Source organism: Schistocerca gregaria, chromosome 4 (assembly GCF_023897955.1).
Source record: "Schistocerca gregaria isolate iqSchGreg1 chromosome 4, iqSchGreg1.2, whole genome shotgun sequence".
Taxonomy (NCBI): Eukaryota; Metazoa; Arthropoda; class Insecta; order Orthoptera; family Acrididae; genus Schistocerca; species Schistocerca gregaria.
The window spans coordinates 56,778,745-56,800,236 of record NC_064923.1 but is presented as its reverse complement, the minus strand read 5'-3'; the positions used below and the strand labels follow the sequence as shown (position 1 = coordinate 56,800,236).

General features: G+C 41.2%; 1 protein-coding gene across 1 annotated transcript in view; it reads right to left on the bottom strand.

Annotated features, from left to right (window-relative positions):
- LOC126267231 (atrial natriuretic peptide receptor 1-like) overlaps positions 1–21,492 on the bottom strand; it is a 427,041-nt gene that overhangs the window by 177,943 nt on the left and 227,606 nt on the right. Inside the window, exon 6 of the mRNA XM_049972213.1 lies at positions 9,023–9,181. Coding sequence (XP_049828170.1) covers positions 9,023–9,181 — 159 coding nt within the window. The remainder of the gene's footprint in view (positions 1–9,022; positions 9,182–21,492) is intronic.

The following is a 21,492-nucleotide window of genomic DNA, read 5'->3' as shown; positions in this document are numbered from 1 at the left end:
CAGACAGGCATGATTGAAAGACACTCACACATTTCCCTCATCAGTAAAGACACACACACACATACTGTGTAAAAACATACTATATGCTGACGATATAACAGTAATAAGTACAGGAGAGAACTTACAGAGTGTACTGGACAAAAATAATAGAGAAATAATGCAAATGGCTATTTACTGGTGTCAAATGGCTATTTACTGGTGTCAGGCTAACCAGCAGTGCACAAATGAAACAAAAACAGAAGAAATTACTTGGACTGATCATAGACCAAAAGTTCTCATGGGAAGGACACACCAATTATCTATGTAGTAAACTAGCATGAGTACTTTTCTTATTGTATAAATTAAGAAACAGTGTGAGCAAGAAATTGCTACTCCACCCGTACTATGTTCTTTTTCATTCTCAACTGCAATATGGAATACTGCTTTGGGGTAACTCCCCAGGGGCTGAATGTATTTTCAAATGGCAGAAGAAAGCAATCAGGTGCATGGAAGGGTTAGCACCAGTAGAGTCCTGCAGAAATTATTTTAAATCTCTTGGCATAATGACAGCGCCAAGCATGTATATATATAACTGTTTAATATATGCCAGAGAAAATCTAAAAAAAATTAACGAGATGTGATGTGCATGCACACAGTACAAGAAACAGTCACCTGCTGGACTTGCCTTCCACAAGACTTGCTGTAGTCCATAATAACTATATGTACTTAAGCATCAAATTTTTCAATAAGTTACCACTCTCAGCTCGTACAGTACCACTAAATAAATATAAGAATAAATTGCAAACCTGGCTAAAAAACAACAAATTCTATACAACTGAAGAATTCTTAGAAACTAATCTTCAAAATATATGTTTTACCTAAGTTATGAAGAAAATGTTTTGATATTATATAAGCTAGTTATTTACTGTGTTTCTTTTCATATGTGTGTATTTAATTATTGTATAATATATTAAAAACAAAGATTCCAAGACTTACCAAGCGGGAAAGCACCGGTAGAAAGGCGCAATGAATAAAACACACAAACACACACATAGAATTTTGAGCTTTCGCAACCGGCAGCTGCTTCGTCAGGAAAGAAGGAAGGAAAAGGAAAGATGAAAGGATGTGGGTTTTAATGGAGAGGGTAAGGAGTCATTCCAATCCCGGGAGCGAAAAGACTTACCTGTCCTATGCACCCTCCCACCACCACCTACTCCAGTCCTGTAACCCGGAAGGTGTACACGATCAAAGGCAGAGCCACGTGTGAAAGCACCCACGTGATTTAACCAACTGACCTGCCTACACTGTGACGCTTTCTATGTGGGAATGACCAGCAACAAACTGTCCATTCGCATGAATGGACACAGGAGACAGTGTTTGTTGGTAATGAGGATCACCCTGCGGCTAAACATGCCTTGGTGCATGGCCAGCACATCTTGGCACAGTGTTACACCGTCCGGGTTATCTGGATACTTCCCACCAACACCATCCTATCTTAACTCCGGAGATGGGAACTTGCCTTCAATATATCCTCTCTTCTCGTTATCCACCAGGCCTCAATCTCCGCTAATTTCAAGTTACTGCCACTCATATCTTACCTGTCATTCAACATCATCTTTGCCTCCACACTTCCGCCTTGACTTACATCTCTGCCCATACTCTTTGCCCTTAAATATGTCTGCTTGTGTCTGTGTATGTATGGATGGATATGTGTTGTGCGCGAGTATATACCTATCCTTTTTTCCCCCTAAGGTAAGCCTTTCTGCTCCCGGGATTGGAATGACTCCTTACCCTCTCCCTTAAAACCCACATCCTTTTATCTTTCCTTTTCCTTCCCTTTTTCCTGACGAAGCAGCCGCCAGTTGCGAAAACTCGAAATTCTGTGTGTGTGTTTGTGTGTTTTATTCATTGTGCCTTTCTACCGGCTCTTTCCCGCTTGGTAAGTCTTGGAATCTTTGTTTTTAATATATTTTTCCCATGTGGAAGTTTCTTTCTATTTTATTTACATAATTATTGTATAAACACACACACACACACACACACACACACACACACACACACACACACAAAAAGCAAGCACACCTCATGCACACATGACCGCCAACTCCACATGACCGCCAACTCCAGCATCTGGAGTTAGTGGTCGTGTGTGCATGAGGTGTGCTTGCCTGTGTGTACTGATGAAGGCTGTGGCTGAAAGAAATACGTGTCTTTTAATTTTGCCTGTCTGCAATTTGACGTGTCTTCTTTATGGTAAGTAGCAATCTATCTTTTATGACATTGTTGATAATCCTACCTGGAGTTTCTATTGTTTGAAATGTATGTGTAGGTTAATAATAAACAAGGTAACTTAATGTAGGTAAGCTACTATCAACATCATAGTGAGAGGTACCCAAGCTATATATGACCCACAATACTAGTTCAAGGATAAAAGTCTAAGAGACCCACGGATGATGAAGAGCTTAACAGATTCAGATTCAGATTCTTTATTGGTCATTCAGCACTATTACATGCAATAGACTTCGTCAGTTCACTTAACCTAATATTTTTATTAAATATATTTAACACATTTAACTTAAGTTGATATTGGGTATTTCTAAAAATTCTTCTATTGAATAGAATGGGTTCATTAACAAGAAGCTGTGTAGCTTTTCCTTAAATAATTTGATTGGCATGCTTGTGGCATATTTGTACAATTTGTTATATATTTTAATTGACATGTACTTATGGCTATTGTTTGTTTTTGCTAATCTATTCTGTGGAAAGATCAGAGAAGTACAGTTTCTTGTATTGTAGTCATGTCTTTGATTCATTACACTTAAATTAGGTAGTTCCGCAAGTATGAAGTTAACACTATCAAGAATATATAGATTAATAACTGTTAAAATTCTATATTTAATGAACATTGGTTTACAATGTGTCCTATTATCTACCTTTGCTATTACTCTGATTGCTTTCTTCTGGATCACCAAAATTTCATTTATTTTTTTGCTATTTCCCCAGAGCGTTAGCCCATACCTTAAAACAGACTGAAAAAAAGCAAAGTACGCTGTCCTTACATATTCCAATGTCACACAGAACATCAGCCTCTTCAACAGGTATATAACTCTTGACAGCCTAACTGCTATGTGTTCTGCATGAGAGTCCCATGTTAGTTTGTTGTCCAGGATTATACCTAAAAATTTTGCACTTTGTTTTTCTATTTTTGTAGTCTTTGATAGACTGAACCACATGTTCTGGGTCTTTGTCTCATTTAATAGTAGCCCATTTTCATTAAACCATGATGTTGCATTTTCTTTTGCCAAAATCATACTGCTTACAAGTTTATCAAAATCATGGTTTACAGACAGCAGAGTTGTATCATCTGCATACGTATATGTCTTTACATTAATATTTGCCGGTAGGTCATTTATATGTATGAGGAATAGAAGTGGTCCTAATTTAGATCCCTGTGGCACTCCGTGTTGAACATCAAGTGTGTTTAACAAAAGTGTGATTTATCTAAAAGACGTTATTGAAGATATGACCCACAATACTAGTTCAAGTATAAAAGCCTAAGAGACCCACGGATGATGAAGAGCTTAACAAAAGTGTGATTTATCTAAAAGACGTTATTGAAGATGAAAATTTAATTGACGGCCGGAGTGGCCATGAGGTTCTAGGCGCTACAGTCCGGAGCCGAGCGACCACTACGGCCGCAGGTTCGAATCCTGGCTCGGGCATGGGTGTTTGTGTCATGTCCTTAGGTTAGTTAGGTTTAATTAGTTCTAAGTTCTGATGACCACAGAAGTTAAGCCGCATAGTGCTCAGAGCCATTTGAACCAAAATTTAATTGTGAGGATGATCTGGGAGATTTTTATCCCATAATATAAAAATGAGGGGAAAACTAATAGGAGAACATAGACTGAAGGAAGGCCAATATAGAGGAAACGACAAGGTAGACCTTTGGAAGGAGGTTGGATACATGAAAAAGAGCTGGACACACTGAATGGGATTTTGAAATCCGATTTTAAACTACGTAACATTTCCAGGAATAGATGTGGCCTCTTGGAAATAATTTATTTATTATGAAATGAAGATGAAAAGTGAAGAAGTTAATGAAGGATTTGTAGAAAAGCAGGGAATATAGTCTGGGTAAATGAAAATAACCAAAGACTGTAAACAGTTTCAAAGAGAAGTTTAGGCAAAGACTAACTGAAACAAGGGAAAGGAATGCAATAGAAGCCAAATGAGAAGCCTTAAGAGATGCAATAATGAAAGCAACATATGCTCAAATAGGCAAAGGGTAAGAATCAATGGAGTCCTTGGATAACACATGAGTTATTAATTTGACAACACAAGAAAATATAAAAGAGCAGTAAATGAGGCGCATAGAAATGGGAATGCAAATATCTAAGAAATTAGATTGATGGAAAGTGCAAAATGGAAAGTAGGAATGGCTAGGGGAGTGCAAAGATGTAAAGAGGACCATAAGCATAGGAAAAATAAATGTGATATACAGTAAAATTAAAGAAATACATGGAGTGTATATGTGTATATGTATGTGCATATTAAGATCTCAGAGGGCAAGCCATTGTTTAACAAAGGAGGAATGGCTGAAATTTGTAGAAAAGTTAGGTAGAGAAGAGGAACTTTAAGATCTAAAAAGGCAAAACGAAAATGGATGAAGACAGAATGGAAGATATGATAACTGCAATAGGTTAATTATAGCACCTGGAGTAGATGACATTCACTCAAAATTATTAAGATGCATTGGAGGATCAGCCACGACCACCTAATTTGCAAGATAAGATAAATGAGGCAGGCAAAATACCTACAGACCTTGAGAAGAATGTTATAATACTAGTACCAAAGAAAGAAGATGCTGACATGTATATTACCACACAATAAATCATAACTGCAAAATACTAACTTCAATTATTTACCGAAGGATGGAGAGACTGATAGAAACCAACTAAAAGATAGGTTTATGGTGTCCAATGTTTAATAATTGATAACTAGCCTGTATCAGTCTCAATACCTTTCAATCCTTCCACCCAGCCAAGGCAGGGAATTGAGCCCTTATGTGCCATACTGGAAGTGCTGGCACTGTGGGGTCAATGATGACGATGCCATGCTATACAGGTGTCCAATCAGCTCCCTTAAATAAAATCATGAGAGGTTTACCTGTAGTGAATCTGTGAGGCTGCTCACTCTCTCTCTCTGTCTGTCTCTCTCTCTCTCTCTCTCTGTTCCTGGTGTCAACCCATCATTGTGTACAAATGTTGACATCCAAGAGATTTCAGTGCCCCATTATGACTCCCTCTATGGGGAGTGGAGGGGGGGGGGGGGGCATGTGCTCCTCTGAATAAACAGCTTGAATGTTATGTATGCCTTCTTATGTATGCTTAAATCCTCCACCTATCCCAAATTCCACCCTCCTAGCTTGGACACTCTTTACAATGGTGTAGACAAGTGTGACCTGTAAACATTTAGCTTATTCTTGGCTGCCAAAAGACTTCCAGAGTAGTATATTAACATAGAGTGTGCTGCTTCCTTATGACACAAGGGCCTGGTCAGCACTGATGCACTAGGCTTGAAAAAGTCCTCTGATTTCATTACATCACGCATGCAAGGGTGTGTGCTGGAATGCAATCAACAGTTTCTTGTTTTCACATGGCAGGACAGCACCTGTGAGGACAATGTGTTGCTATCAATTTGAACTGGCTGGGTATGACTGCATACATGAGTGTGTCAGGTGTATGAACCTTATGAATATGGATCTCTGTTTCTATGGAGCTGCCTGCCTGCTTGTTCATCATAAGAGACGACTGAGGTACCAGCTCCCGCTCGCCAACATATTCCTTAATATCACCAGCCAGATGTGTTCTACCACAGCTGTTGCAATATCATCCTCATCACAGCCTGAAGATGTTGACTGTGAATGTTTAACTGTTATTATTCTATGTCACCATGATGACTACTGCTGAGCCAGAAAATAGAATAAGAAGTCCGAGAATATCTATTACAAGATGCAACTTCATTTACAACATAATAGAGTCCTGAGCTATCTAGCTATCTTCAAATTCATTGATACAGAATTTGCTTGACAATTTTATCATTATCAATTTACTGTCTCATTTAATTGAAGCGTAGTGATTACTTCACTGTATGCGTGAAAGTTGGGATAATTTTCTGATTGTAGCTTGATACAAAGAAGCTCTTACATCATGCACATTATACTCAAGAAAGATGAGTCACATAATACCTATATTGACAAATGAATGACACAGTACCTATGTTGGCCATTTCTCAGCCTTGTAAATGTACTGCATTGTTTGTCTTGTCTGCTGTCTGTATAAAGGTACTCTATGATGTTTCTACAAAAAGAAAGAAACAGATGACATTATCTATAATTTGTATTGATGAGAAAGAAATACAGATAACATTTAGTGTTATTTGCTTTGCAAGCATTTACGACCTGATTGTTGCCACAAATGATACATCACAAGATCCCATGCAGCAAAAAGAGCATCCATTTTTGTATGCTACATGCTTTGTATTGTGTTTTCAAGGTGGGTCTACAGTACTGTACTGAAAAATAGAAAAAGGCTAGCTAAAGATATAGACTGCCCAGAAGCTGGAAGAAACATGAAGATTTGTTTCACAGATAAGAACATTTGCTGTTTGTGTAATGGGAAGACACTTGGAACATATTAATTCTGATGACAAAACATAAAATAAGTGCATCCAGTATGAATGTCAGAACAAAATTAGGAATGATCAAGAAAAAGAAACCTTCCTTGCAATAAAAACAAGGCAAGTGTGAAGCACAGTGACCAGCTAATCGGCTATGCCCCTTTTAAGAGGACGGTATCGTGGTGAAAGAAAGCATTTTTACATGTTTTCGTGACAATGATGAATGTAAATTCATAGTTTATATAAAGTCAAGGACTCCCAGCAAACATATTCATGCATTCATTAGTTAATTGGCAGCAGTCTTCATAAGTAAAGGCAGCCAGGATGAATCACCTTCAATTAAGAATAGTTCAGATGTAATGAGATTGTGTAAAATATTTTCCTGAATTGATTATTGCTACAGAAATGTCAAAATTGCCTCTGAGGAGATGTAAGGTTTGAGCAGAGTAAAGTAAGGCAAGGCCTAGGAAAGTAGCAAGAACAGACAACAGGTATTATTGCGAAGACTGTGATATTTGACTTCATTTTCCAAAATTCATTCAAATTTTTCATACTAAGGCATATGCAATTAAGTAGTTTTCAGTGAAAAACTACATTTCCAAAGTTCTATTTTTAGTACCAACAACTTCTAATTCGGTCTCATTTAGGAAAAGAAAGAGACAAAAAATTGTTGTCAAAAACATATTTTCACTTAAAAATATAAAAATCGTCACTGAAGTAATTCTATGTTTATTAGCAGTATAATGTAGGAAAAAGACCCCTTTTTCAAATGTGATGGATTGACATAAAGCCTAATGCAGTAGTATCTACACACAACTCAGAAAACAACTATGGAAAAGCACAGTCTCAGCTAGTAAAATTACACTCTAGCTGCACAGTCCTTCAGAGTGTTAATGGAAGGTGGTTAGATGACATTATAAAACAGGCAGAAAAAAACATGCAAAACAGAGAACTCAAAATACAAGGAATAGTCTGGAGGTGGTCTTTTTCCAGTAGTAGATGACAAATGCCCTATTGTTATTTTTATGGAGCCCATGGGCAGCTTAGTGAAAGTACAAGAGGAAGTTAAAATGAAACAATGGAAAATCCTGGATGGACCGTAACAATATTATGAAAAGGAAAGTTGCTACTCAGCATATAGTGGAGATGCTGAGTCACAGGTAGGCACAACAAAAAGACTGTCACAAACAATATTTTGGCCAACAAGGCCTTAGCTGAAAACAGATGACACACACACACACACACACACACACACACACACACACTCATGCAAACACAAGTCACACAGACATGTCTGCAGTCTATGGCAGCTGAAGCCACACTGTGGGCAGCAACAGAGTGGTGACTGAGTGGGGGTGAGGAGTAGGCTGGGGAGATGAGGGGGAGGGATAGTAAAGTAGGGATGGTGGACAGAGCAGTGCTGCTGGGGAGCAAGCAGAGACGAGGTGGAGAGCACCTTCCATCAATTGATTCTGTTTGTGACACTCTTCCTGTTGCTGTTTATTCTCTTTATTCATGTTAGTTTAAGGAATCCAACAAACTGCTGAAACAAGCCTTACATAGGAAATCATTGAAGTGATGTTGGTTGGTCAGTGGGTAGGGAGGTAGAGGATGATACTTATATTTATATGTGTGCATGCTTGAGAGCAAAACACAACAATATTTTATTGCAACTTACCGGGATTGTGTTTATAATATGATAACATATTTCTGTGGAAAATCCAGGATGGAAGTAGCAATATTATGAAGAGGAAAGTTGCCACTCACCATATAGCAGAGATGCTGATTCACAGATAGGCCTAACAAAAAAACTGTCACAAATAAAGCTTTTGGGCAGTAAGGCCTTCATCAAAAATAAATCTCTCTCTCTCTCTCACTCACTCACACACACACACACACACACACACACACACACACACACACGAGCGTGTGCGCGCAAATGCATACACAATATTTCCAGCTGCAGTTGTAATTTTGTAAAATTATCCAAGGATGAAATAAAGACTGCTTTTACCATCATAATCTATTTTTGGTTCTGATCAGCACATTACCAGGATGATGCTGTGTCAACTGGACTTGTCAGTTTGTTATTTCTTCTCCTTTGTTGTACTTTGCATTTCAGCTGTTCCAGAATCTGGAATCTCCTCATGTTTTCAATATTACCTTTCAGCTAGGTGAAAGAATAGCTTAAGATCTGTGAAAGACAGAGACTCAACATATGTTGTTCTTTTTTTCTATTTTTTGACTTGTTAGTAGTAGAGCTAAAGTTCTCTTTTGTATAAAGTTAAAATCATGGTGAAACATGGTTTTTGGTTCTACATCTCCATTAGGACTATATTTGTAGATAACTTTGCTTTAACCTTACCAGGTGGTGTGAGAAATTGTTTAGCAGCTTCAAAAGGACCAGCTCTGAGGATTATTTCTTCCAGTATGATTCCAAAACTGTAGACATCTCCCTTTTGTGTTGCAGGGTTTCCAGGAACAGTAGTTTGTGGCAGAAGCTCAGGTGCAATCCAGAGGAGTTCTGTAAATTTACCAGGGCAGAAATTTATTCATATGGTGACTAAGAAAGAAAAATTTTACCCAAAAAGAAATTACATTCCGCAAGTGTAACTTCATTTTCTGTAGTTTTATAATGAAGCAAAAATGTAATATCTGTTTAACGAAAACAACCCCCCCCCCCTCCTTACACACACACACACACACACACACACACACACACACACACACACACTCACACATACACAGCCACAAAAACACATGAAAAGAGAAGTATTATTAGTTAGTTCCTGTGATCTATGTGATTAGATTTTACTTGTACAACTATTTTGTAAAGATATGAAATTATGTGCTTTGTAGATGGTATAGGCTACACAGTCATAAAAAGGAGATGCCACATTGCCTTCTACTGCACCAAAATCTGTGGTATGAATATGCAAATACTGTTTCAAAAAGACAATATCATAATTTTAATATCACATACTTGAGAACATGCCAAACAGAAACTGTTGTTTTCTTGTGGCACATTTTCTAAACTGTAGGTCATACTTGCCATTATTGTTTATTGCTTCATCATTTAAAACTGTATTTGGTATGAACAATCTATGTTACTTAACACAGGCAGAAGATTTTATGAAAAAATATTTGAGAAATCTGTGGAGTGGATCAACATTCAGTAACATAAAAAATCCTAACATCAAAACATACAGGGCTATTCAAATAAATGAATGTAACTCCACAGATGAAAGTCACAAGGTGTGAGGTCTGGAGAGCTGGGAGGACACCAGTGATTAAGTTAATCTTCTGCTCCTGCACTTCCAATCCAATGTCCCAAAATGGTCTCATTCAGGTAATGTCAGACATGTTTACAGAATTTCACTAAGTATGTCAGACAATATCTTAATGACATCATTCCAGGATGTTGGGTTGGAAGAGGAGCAGCAGAAGATGAACTTCATCACTGGTGCCCCCAGGTGACCAGACCTCACACCTTGTGACTTTTATCTTTGAGGTTACGTAAAGGACCACATTTTTATCCCCCTATGACAGACTTCCTTGAAAGTTTGTGACATCACAATGTGAAAATGTGAATTCTATATCGAGAACCCAGCTGCTTCATGTGTGGCAGGAAATAAGCCACTGATTTGATATCTGTCATGTAACACATGGTTCTCACACTGAATGCATAAAAATTTGAACTTCTTTCTTTCCAGGATCATCTCTGTAGTTTGCAAGCAATAAATGTTAGAAATCTGTTCCTTCTTTCTGAACAGCCCTGTATCAACACTAGGCAAATTATAGCATCTTTCATATCATTGCAGTCTATACTAAACTTTGTATCCTAAAATGATAATGTTCACATTCTACTGCATATGATAATTAAAAGTAACAGCTTATGTAGAGGAATGAAATGTTATTTAGCCTAGTGATGACTTGTTGTCACTGAATTACAGTTATCCTACGGTTCCTTTTGTGCACTGTTGTAGCCCAATTTGTCTCATCTGTTTGTGGTTCTTGTTCCTCTTTCTATATCAACATCCCGGCTCCACCAACAACAGTGAAGTGCATGGCAAGTGGTACTTCTCATTGTATCAGATGTTATGGTGTCTTCGTATTCCAGTTATGTATAGAGCCCAGGAAGAATGGATGCTTAAATGCCTCTGTGCATCTTACAATTAGTTTAATCCTGTCTTCATGTTACATCCAGCATCTTGTGCATATGCACCATGTGTGGTGTCACTATGAATGTGCATTTGCATGAACCACCAACTGTATCAGTAAGGGCCGGCTGCTGGAGGCCACATGTGGGTGGATGTGTGTGGTGAGGTCTCCACTGCCGTGTCTACTGGAGACTCAAACATATACACTCCTGAAAATTGAAATAAGAACACCATGAATTCATTGTCCCAGGAAGGGGAAACTTTACTGACACATTCCTGGGGTCAGATACATCACATGATCACACTGACAGAACCACAGGCACATAGACACAGGCAACAGAGCATGCACAATGTCAGCACTAGTACAGTGTATATCAACCTTTCGCAGCAATTCAGGCTGCTATTCTCCCATGGAGACGATCGTAGAGATGCTGGATGTAGTCCTGTGGAACGGCTTGCCATGCCATTTCCACCTGGCACCTCAGTTGGACCAGCGTTCGTGCTCGACGTGCAGACCGCGTGAGACGACCCTTCATCCAGTCCCAAACATGCTCAATGGGGGACAGATCCGGATATCTTGCTGGCCAGGGTAGTTGACTTACACCTTCTAGAGCACGTTGGGTGGCACGGGATACATGTGGACATGCATTGTCCTGTTGGAACAGCAAGTTCCCTTGCCGGTCTAGGAATGGTAGAACGATGGGTTCGATGACGGTTTGGATGTACCGTGCACTATTCAGTGTCCCCTCGACGATCACCAGAGGTGTACGGCCAGTATAGGAGATCGCTCCCCACACCATGATGCCGGGTGTTGGCCCTGTGTGACTTGGTCGTATGCAGTCCTGATTGTGGCGCTCACCTGTACGGCGCCAAACACGCATACGACCATCATTGGCACCAAGGCAGAAGAGACTCTCATCGCTGAAGACGACACATCGCCATTCGTCCCTCCATTCACGCTTGTCGCGACACCACTGGAGGCGGACTGCACGATGTTGGGGCGTGAGCGGAAGACGGCCTAACGGTGTGCGGGACCGTAGCCCAGCTTCATGGAGACGGATGCGAATGGTCCTCGCCGATACCCCAGGAGCAACAGTGTCCCTAATTTGCTGGGAAGTGGCGGTGCGGTCCCCTACAGCACTGCGTAGGATCCTACGGTCTTGGCGTGCATCCGTGTCCCAGATCGACGGCACGTGCACCTTCCGCCGACCACTGGCGACAACATCGATGTACTGTGGAGACCTCACGCCCCACGTGTTGAGCAATTCGGCGGTACGTCCACCCGGCCTCCCGCATGCCCACTATACGCCCTCGCTCAAAGTCCGTCAACTGCACATACGGTTCATGTCCATGCTGTCGTGGCATGCTACCAGTGTTAAAGACTGCGATGGAGCTCCGTATGCCACGGCAAACTGGCTGACACTGACGGCGGAGGTGCACAAATGCTGCGTAGCTAGCGCCATTCGACGGCCAACACCGCGGTTCCTGGTGTGTCCGCTGTGCCGTGCATGTGATCATTGCTTGTACAGCCCTCTCGCAGTGTCCGGAGCAAGTATGGTGGGTCTGACACACCAGTGTCAATGTGTTCTGTTTTCCATTTCCAGGAGTGTATATGCGTGGAGCGGAACTAATTGGAACTTCTTGTGTGTCTTTCCAGTGTGCCATTCACTTCAGTGTACTGCGTTGTGTTATGTGTGGATTCATGGGAGTCTGTTTCCCATTGTAGTTGAGTGCTTAATTAATAAAGCCATATTTGGATTATTTTGGACCAATCTTGTGTACTATGTAATTGGAACATAACAGGCAATGAGTTTGGAACAGTTTCCATGAGTGCAATCTTTACACGCAATTTCATCAGGTTCATTCATTATGGACACCATGCTATTGGCCCCTGAATGGCTTACTTTGGCTGTGACCACCATGTCGGGCTTCATTAACAGAGAAGGTACTGTTCCATCAGTCCCTCCACCCACATACCCTCCACAGAGTGATTCACCCAAGGATTGTGGCACTTAGGAGAAGCCGGCCGCTGGTGGCCGAGCGGTTCTGTTGCTACAGTCTGGAACAGCGCTACGGTCGCAGGTTTGAATATGGCCCGGGCATGGATGTGTGTGTTGTCCTTAGGTTAGTTAGGTTTAAGTAGTTCTAAGTTCTAGGGCACTTATGACATCAGCAGTTGAGTCCCATAGTGCTCAGAGCCATTTGAACCATTTGAACTTAGGAGAAAAAAAACCTCAAACAGCAGTTTTTTATATTTCAGTATGACAGACTCAAATCTGTGCAAAACCTCCTTCCTCTCATGGATTCTGGCTAAGACATATCACTTACTGTGTAAACTTGCCCCTTTACAAGAACCAGCAACTGTTACTTTTTATCACAGGCGCAGTTTATTGTTCAATTGCTATAGCAAATAATGCATCATAGCGGCATGAAACGAATTGTTTCAAGAAACCAAACCAGTCATACAGGGTCTGGGCAGCCGAACTTCAGACCCGGCCGTAAGTGTCAGTTTGTTACTGAGGCCCGTAATGATTATTATACAGACTTTATGGTGATGACACAGTTCTCTCAATCTTTTGAAGTTACTTGGATTGCAGTAACCAAACTGAAGCTTGCAGTGATGTGGCAGTAGTGTCACACAGTATGCCCCCTCTAGGACGACAGGCAGCTTGCACAAGGAAGTGGCAGTGATGGCGGTAAACATGAAAGCCCAGTGCCAAGCTGACCAAGGCCAGGTAAAGCAGCTGCAACCCCTACCATGACAGTGGCAGTGTCACCTTTCTCTTTTTCCAACTTGTCCTTCCTGTTTTGTCCAGCATGAACTTTCGGCATGTCCTAAGCACTGGCAGAAAGGCCACATCACTTCTATGTGTTGTTCACCAGGACATGGACACAAACTGTTTGATTCCAATTCTTGTGACTTCCTCCAAGTTGTTTGTAGAGTTAAGTGTTTTTTCCCAAGTGATCAGGCTGCAGGTTGACACAGATGCTGCAGTGGCATTTTTGAATTCTCAAACCTATGTGAGTTTGGGCTCACCATCGATGATACTAGTGACGTGCAAGATGTTCAGTTATAACAAACAGAGCATTGCACTGTTGAGACAGTTTACAGTATCTGCCTCTTAGAAGTCAGAGGTTCATCCCATTACATTTTTGGTGGTTGCTGATGCTGGTGTTGAGAACTTGTTTGGGATAGATGCATACCAGGCATTTGGATTTTCTATCACTGACACCATTCACCCTGTGTCCGATCAGGTACTGAATTCTCAGATGGAAATACCGAGTTTGGAATTTTCAGACTTGTTTTTAGAAGGTATGGGGGTGTGCTATGAATTTTTCTGCTCACATTTCTTGAAATCCATAGCTCTGCCTTGTCTTTTCCATGCACGTCCTATTCCTGCCATCCTACAAGATCATGTGAAAGCATAATTGGACAGGTTCCAATCTCTAGGAATGGTGCAACCTGTTATGGCTAGTGAATAGTCATCTCTTGCCTCTGTGGCAATTTCAGTACTACTGTCAATGCCACAGTCAATCCTGGATATGTATCCTCTCCCATGCCAGGAGGAACTGTGTGCTAAATTAATCATTGGGCAGCCAGTACTTTTCTAAAATTGATTTGTCTGAAGTGTATCTGCACGTTCCTGTTGATGAAGAGTCTTGGTAAGTTCTGGTTTTGATAGTCCTCATGGTTTTTATCAATATTTGCACCTTCCTTTTGGTGTGGCTAGTGCCCCTGCTATTTTCCAATGATTATTAGAGCAACAGACTGTGCCTGTCCTGGACTGCATTAATTATCTAGATGATATTGTTCTTACAGGCTCCTCCATGACTAATCACTTGCAAAATGTACATATTCTGTTTTTTGTCTTACAATCTGCCTTACAGTGTAACCTCACACAATCTCAGTGTTTCCAACCTCCTATTGTTTATTTGGGGTTCAACAAATCGCAGGATGGAGTTCGCCCTCTGTCAGACCGCATCTCTGCTGTGATGTCAATGCTTCACCCCTCTGGCACTGAACATAGATTTGGTGACTGATGCCTCACAGTATGGTCTCAGAGTGGTCCTCACCCTAATATGCCAAACAACCTGTTGCTTTTGCCTTTAAATCTCTCACTTTGGCCCAGCGGTGTTACTCTCAGATGGAAAAAAGAGGCTCTTGCCACTGTCTATGCTGTCCAGAAATTTCACATTTTTTGTATGACTCTACATTTCACCTTATTACTGAACATTAGCCCTCAGTTTCCTTGTCTAACCCTCACAGTTCCTTGTCTGACAAAGCAGCAAATCTCCTCCAATGCTGGCTGCTGTCCTTGTCTCAACTCAATTATGAAATCCATTTTCAGTCCAAATGTAAACATGCCAGTGTGGATGTCCCTTTCTGCCTTCCTGTGGGTCCTGATTGTGACTTTGATAATATAGAATTGATACTGATACTGAAACCCAGGCTGCAGTCAAAGGTTTCCTAATTATGAGCTCGTGCATAGCAGCTGCTGTTGCTGCTGATCCAGATCTCTGCCAAATGGTTCGGTTTGCTCAACAGAGCTGACCAGATAAACCATTGGGTCAGGCTTCAGACCATGTGTGCAACTATTTTTCCTTAGGGTATCGCCTCTCTGTTGCTGGAGATGTTTTGCTGTTGTCCACGAAAGACCTCTCTCCAGAGTAGTCATTCTCACCACATTACAGCTCGAGGTTCTATGCCCTGTCCACCAGTGTCATTGGGGCATTTCATGCACTAAACTGTTATCTAGGAGACATGTTTTTCGGCCAGGGAATGACAATGACACTGGCCATTTTGTCGCAGCTTGTGAGTAGTGTCCCCAACAACAAGTGGCTCCCAGGGCATCTCTGTCCCTCTGGCCCAGTTCATGCCAGCCATGGGAACGCATTCACATAGACATACCTCCTTGGATTCCCATTGGCTCTTGGTTGTGGATGCATTTTCCTGGTTTCCTTACATTCTCCAATGAGCATCAACATTGGCTGAGGTCACAATTTGTATGGTTTTTTGGGCTGTTTCTATTGAGGGGTTGCCTTGTACCTTAGTTTCTGATAATGGGCTCCAGTTCATTTCTCACACATTTCAATTGTTTTGTTTCTGTCACAGCATTCATGATGTTATTGCTGCACCATTCCATCCTCAATAAAATGTTGAGGTAGAATGACTAGTGCATCTGTTCAAGTCCCAAATAATGAAGTTCGTTGAGGATTCTTTGCTGGATGATGCCCTTCTCAATTTTCTAAGCAACTATTGCTTCACACCTATGGAGGAGCAGAACCCAACTGAGTTGTTTCAAGGACAGCAACCACACACGCTCCTCCATCTTCTATGGCCTGAACCATACCTGCCATGATAGGGTCCGTTCACATGATTTGTTCCAGGATCGCTATTGTGGCATGAGGGTGTGGTCACAGGCCCAAGTTGATACCAGCTACTGTCGTTCACCACTGGGGCACCATCTGTGTGACATCTGTATGGCCAACAGGCAGGTGGCATGCCACCTTGATCAGTTGCACAGACCTGTTAACTGCCAGAAGCTAACAGTTTGCGTGTGCACCCCCAACACTGCAGTGCACCCCTTGGTCCTCTGCTTTGATCCTGCCATCACCTGCTGTGGAGGCATCACTGTCCCATTGGTTGCCTTCAGGATGAGCAGCATTCAGTGGCCCCAGTTTCCAGCACTGACTGTCAGTCTGTCTCCGGCCTTGGGTACATTGTTGTGATGTGCTGCTCCACTTGACTTGCTTACACTGGCCCCCTCTCCATCATTACATCAACCATCATTGCCACTGGGTCCAGCCCTGCCACCCCCATACTGTGACCTACCAGCTGATTATGATGTCGAGATGGCGATGGCACCCTTCTTTCTGGTGTTGTCGTCAGGCACTGTGCAGGCCCACTGCCCTCAGGGAAGCTCACATGCCCACGTGTTTCAACCCTATGTTCTCTTGCCTGCAAAGCTCATCTTATTCCCCCCCCCCCCCCCCCCCCCATCAGCACCGGTTGCTGCCTCTTGGAAGACTGCCAGTGTCTCCTCCATTGCATGGGCATCCGCTTCACATGAGCGAGAAGTATGTTATATCTTGCAACTAGCGTGTGTGTGCCAAGTGTGTTGTTACCACGCTGCCAACTGTATCTGCATGGGCCGGCCACTGGAAGCCTACTGTGGGAGGCACACACACAGTGAGGTCTCCACTGTACCACCCATCTGTGACTTAGAAGCAGTGCTAACTGGACCCTCTTGTGTGTCTTTCTAGTGTTCACTTAAGTGTACTGCATGCATCATGTTAAGTGTGGATTCACATGAGTCTGTTTTCCGTTGCAGTTGAGTGTTTCATGAATAATGCCATATCTAGGTTATTGGATCAGTCTTGTGTACTACTAGTTAAAACACTACAGAGCGATACATTAGGCTATGTAGTATATTCCTAGATTGATAAGTTAAAGCTGGTTCATGAAACTTTGAAAGTCAGCTTTCATGAGATTGTTTTTGTCTCTGTTCAGGTGTATTGCAGTTCAGTTTTTGCAGCATTTTTGTTACCCAAACCAACGAATATTTATGCTGCCGAGTTTATATATGTTCAACTTCCCCTATTAACCCTACTTGGTGTGGGTCTCAAAGAGCTGGGCAGTGTGCTAAGACTGATCATACCTGTGGTTTGTAAGTAATTTCCTTTGAAGATTAATTGCATTTATCTAGTATTCTACCAAGCAACCAAATTCTGCAATTTGTTTTTCCTACAACTCAGCCTATGTTATTGTTCCAGTTCATATCCCTACAAATTGTTACAGCCAGGTATTTGTATGAGTTGACCAATTCTAGGTCTGACCCGTTGATATTATAATCATAGAATACTATGTTTTTTTGTTTTGTTTTGTAAAGTGTTCCTCTGTGTTTACTCATAAACTTCTTGATTCACTTCCTCTCCTCACTCATGAGATCTGACCCACAAGTTACATACGAGGTCTGTTCAAAAAATTACAGAAATTTGTTCACAACATTTACTTATTGCACATGCTCTCCTTTGAACTACTCTCCTCCACAATTGATACACCACAACATTTACTTATTGCACATGCTCTCCTTTGAAATACTCTCCTCCACAATTGATACACCACTCCCAATATCTTTTCCACTTCCAGAAGTATGACTCTTGCTGGATCGCATTAAGCGCTGTATGCAGATTTTCTTTTATCTCGTCTATCATTGCACTGCTTTGTCCTTTTAATAGACTTTTCAACTTTGGAAATAAAAAGAAGTCCAAAGAATCTGGAGAGTACATAGGATGATACAGTACGATGGTTTCGTTTTTTGTGCAACAACCATGCACCAACAGGGATGATTGTGCAGTTGCATTATTGTGATGCAAGAGCCATGAATTGTCTCTCAACATTTCAGGCCGTCAGGATTTAATGACATGCTCCAACTGAAATGTTACAATCTTTTGCAATCTCTCAGTCAGTCTGTCTTCAGTTGTAATGCACAATTTTACTGATGTCCCTGACATGAGCATCGTCAGTAGATGTCGAAGGGCATACTGAATGAGGGGTATCTTTAACTTCTGTGTGGCTGTTTTTAAACCATGTGAACCACTCGTAGCACTGAGTATGACTTAAGCCAGGGCCGGCCAAATGCTGCACAGTGTGCAGACGAAGTGCTGCACATGTGCGCAAGTGTGGGACAGCGACATCTGTTAGTAGACGTGTCCTAAATGAACGGTGGCGGCTCCACTTCCCTGTTTAAGTGGTACAAGCAAGAGCGCAACATACTCAGTCTTGTTTACCCCTGGTGACCGTAACCTTAACAGAGAAGTACTAAGAAATGGCAGGTAATGTGAAAAAGCAAAGGACGGGAGATCTATGTTCTCAGTCATTTAAAAATGACTGGAAACTGCAATTCTTTTTTGTAGCCATTGGCTAAAACTCACAGTGTTTGCTGTGCTGCCAAATAATAGGTGGCTAGCGTAAGTTTTCAATTGAAGGACACTACAATACATATCACAAAGACAAGTGTAGTGTACTCAACAGTGAAGAACGGCAAGCAAAATTAAATGTCCTTAAGAAACTGGATGAGACACATCAACTCAATTTTACTGTACAGCAAACTAACTGAAACTCTTAGTTTCTTGTGTTAAATATGTCTATTTTACTGTACGCTGTACATTGAACTGTTCTCAATTTTCCAGAATGACAACCACACTAAATCTTCAATGCGAGCAAGTTTTAAAATCGCATTAAGAATTGCACAATCTGGGAAACCCTTTTCCAAAGGGGTGTTTTTGAAAGGGTATCTGATTGATGCTGTAGAACTTGTGTGTCCCATGAACGTTAGCAGGGTTCAAGAAATCAGTCCATCCAAACTAACAGTGACAAGACGTATCAGTGCTATGGCCGGCAATGTGCACAGGCAGCTAATAAATAAGGCTAAAGACTTTGTTGCTTTCTCTGTTGCACTCAATGAAGCAACAGATCTTACAGATACAGCCCAGGTTGTGATGTACATACCAGGTGTCGATAACGCACTTTGTGTAACAGAGGATGTTTTGGACTTAGTACTTTTGAAAGGGACTACTACAGGTGCAGATTTACTCCAAGTTGTCGAGCAAGCGATTGATGGTGTCGGTGTGGACTGGAATTGGTTAGTCTCAGTGACCACAGATGGAGCACCATCAATACAAGGCCATCAGAGAGGACTCAGCACGGATGCGCAAAAAGCTAGGGTGTACAGACGAGACGTTGTATGGAAATCACTGCATTCTGCATAAGGAGGCGCTTTGTGCAAAATCAGTAACATTAGCAAACGTCATGCACATTGCTGTGTGTACTGTAAAGTATCTGAAGACACATGGGCTTACGCATCGCCAGTTTTGGCAGTTCTTGGAGGAATTAGGAGCGGAGTATGGCAATGTACCTTGCTATACCGAGATACCCTCAGTCGAGGTAAAAGGCTGAAAATATTTTTTTATTTACGTTTGGTCATAGTAACGTTCTTACAAGAGAAGGGAAAAAAAGTTAACCTATGTTGGAAGACCCTTGATGGATATCAGACGATTTCTTGTGGACATTACGTCTCACATGAACAGCCTGAACGTCAGTTTGCAAGGTTAAAATAATTTAATTTCTGACATGTTGGAAAAAGTAAATGCCTTTGAAAGGAAGCTTGCGCTTTGGGAGAGTCAGCTATTGACAGAAAACACTGCGCATTTCCCTACTCTTGGACTATCCATGAAAGTGGTAGATTTCAAGAATACGTGTCAACGACCATTCTCATCATCAGTTTAAGATGCTCTGAATGATCTACAGATGGAACTGATCGACCTACAGTGCAATACAAGACTGAAGGACAAGTTCTTTGCAGTGCAAAGTACAAAAGAATTCTACGAAAATTTTTCAGACAAGAATTTCCACGCCTGCATCGAAAAGCCGCGAGAGTTATGTCCATGTTCGAGTCGACATTTGTTTGTGAAAGATTTTTATTCGTGATGAAAATGAATAAATCGAGGTTTCAATCAAGCATAAGTGATGAAAATCTTCACAACTGCTTGCGTTTGTCAATGAGTTGAGCTTTTGTGCCCGATATTAACTATATCATTTCTCATGACCAGTGATATACGTGTTTGGATTTATTCCTTTCATAATTAAAAAATATTGTTTACTAACTGTGCATTATTGCCTCATGTTACATTATTATCAGGAAAATTGGTCATTAAACCGATTGTTCCAATGTATACTTACATTTAGGGTTTTGTTTAATGTGTGAAGGGCTACGCTCAGCTAAAGTCGATAAAACATAACATTCATTTATTTGTCGGTTATTATGCAGATTCCAGAAGGAACTGATGAAGGATATAGTAGTAATGGTATTGAAATAACAGGTGATCATCGAGCGGTTATTATTCTGTTCAGAGGTCAGTGAGACAGAAATTATGTGGGTCTAACTGAGGGCACCGAGAATTAGTTATAGGAAACCTTGCATTAGTTTAATGTTGTTTGAAATCATGAATAAGGTTCATTGGAAGTCACTAAGTGCTCTCTTTCTTGAATACTAGATCAAAATCATTAAGTGTATTTACGTGCCATCAGTCAAGCTGCCTTAATAAAAACCCATGGTTGTTAACTGTATTAATTGTCTTACTGGGTTAAACTGTTAACATAAAAGTAGACATCTCAATGAGAAGACTTTGACAGTATATTAAATTTTTAATACGCTAAATACCTTCCTATGGTTGGCTTGCAAACTGGGGAGAGAGCACTAGAATACGCCGGTACAGAGTATCCCAGCAAGTGGATAAAGCGACATCTGTGTGTAGAAACATGCACTACATGAACGCTGACGACTGCCGTGTGCACGCTGTGACCCGGAAGTTGCACATGTGCAGGAGCACTGCACGTGTGCAGAATTTGTGGCCGGTCCTGGCTTAAGCACTCATCACTGTAGGCTTTCTGCATCACTTGCGTGTCTCTGTAACAGTTTTCTCAAGTTTCATGCAAATTTTAATGCAGACACTTTGCTCCTCTAATTCCACCATCTCGAAATATGCAAACTGTGTGACATAACATTCTAAACAATAATAAACAGACATACAACAAAGCAACTTCCAGTAGTTACACATTAAACACAAGTGTGTGCAAGGATGTCAACCACATTTCACTCCAACACACTATTGG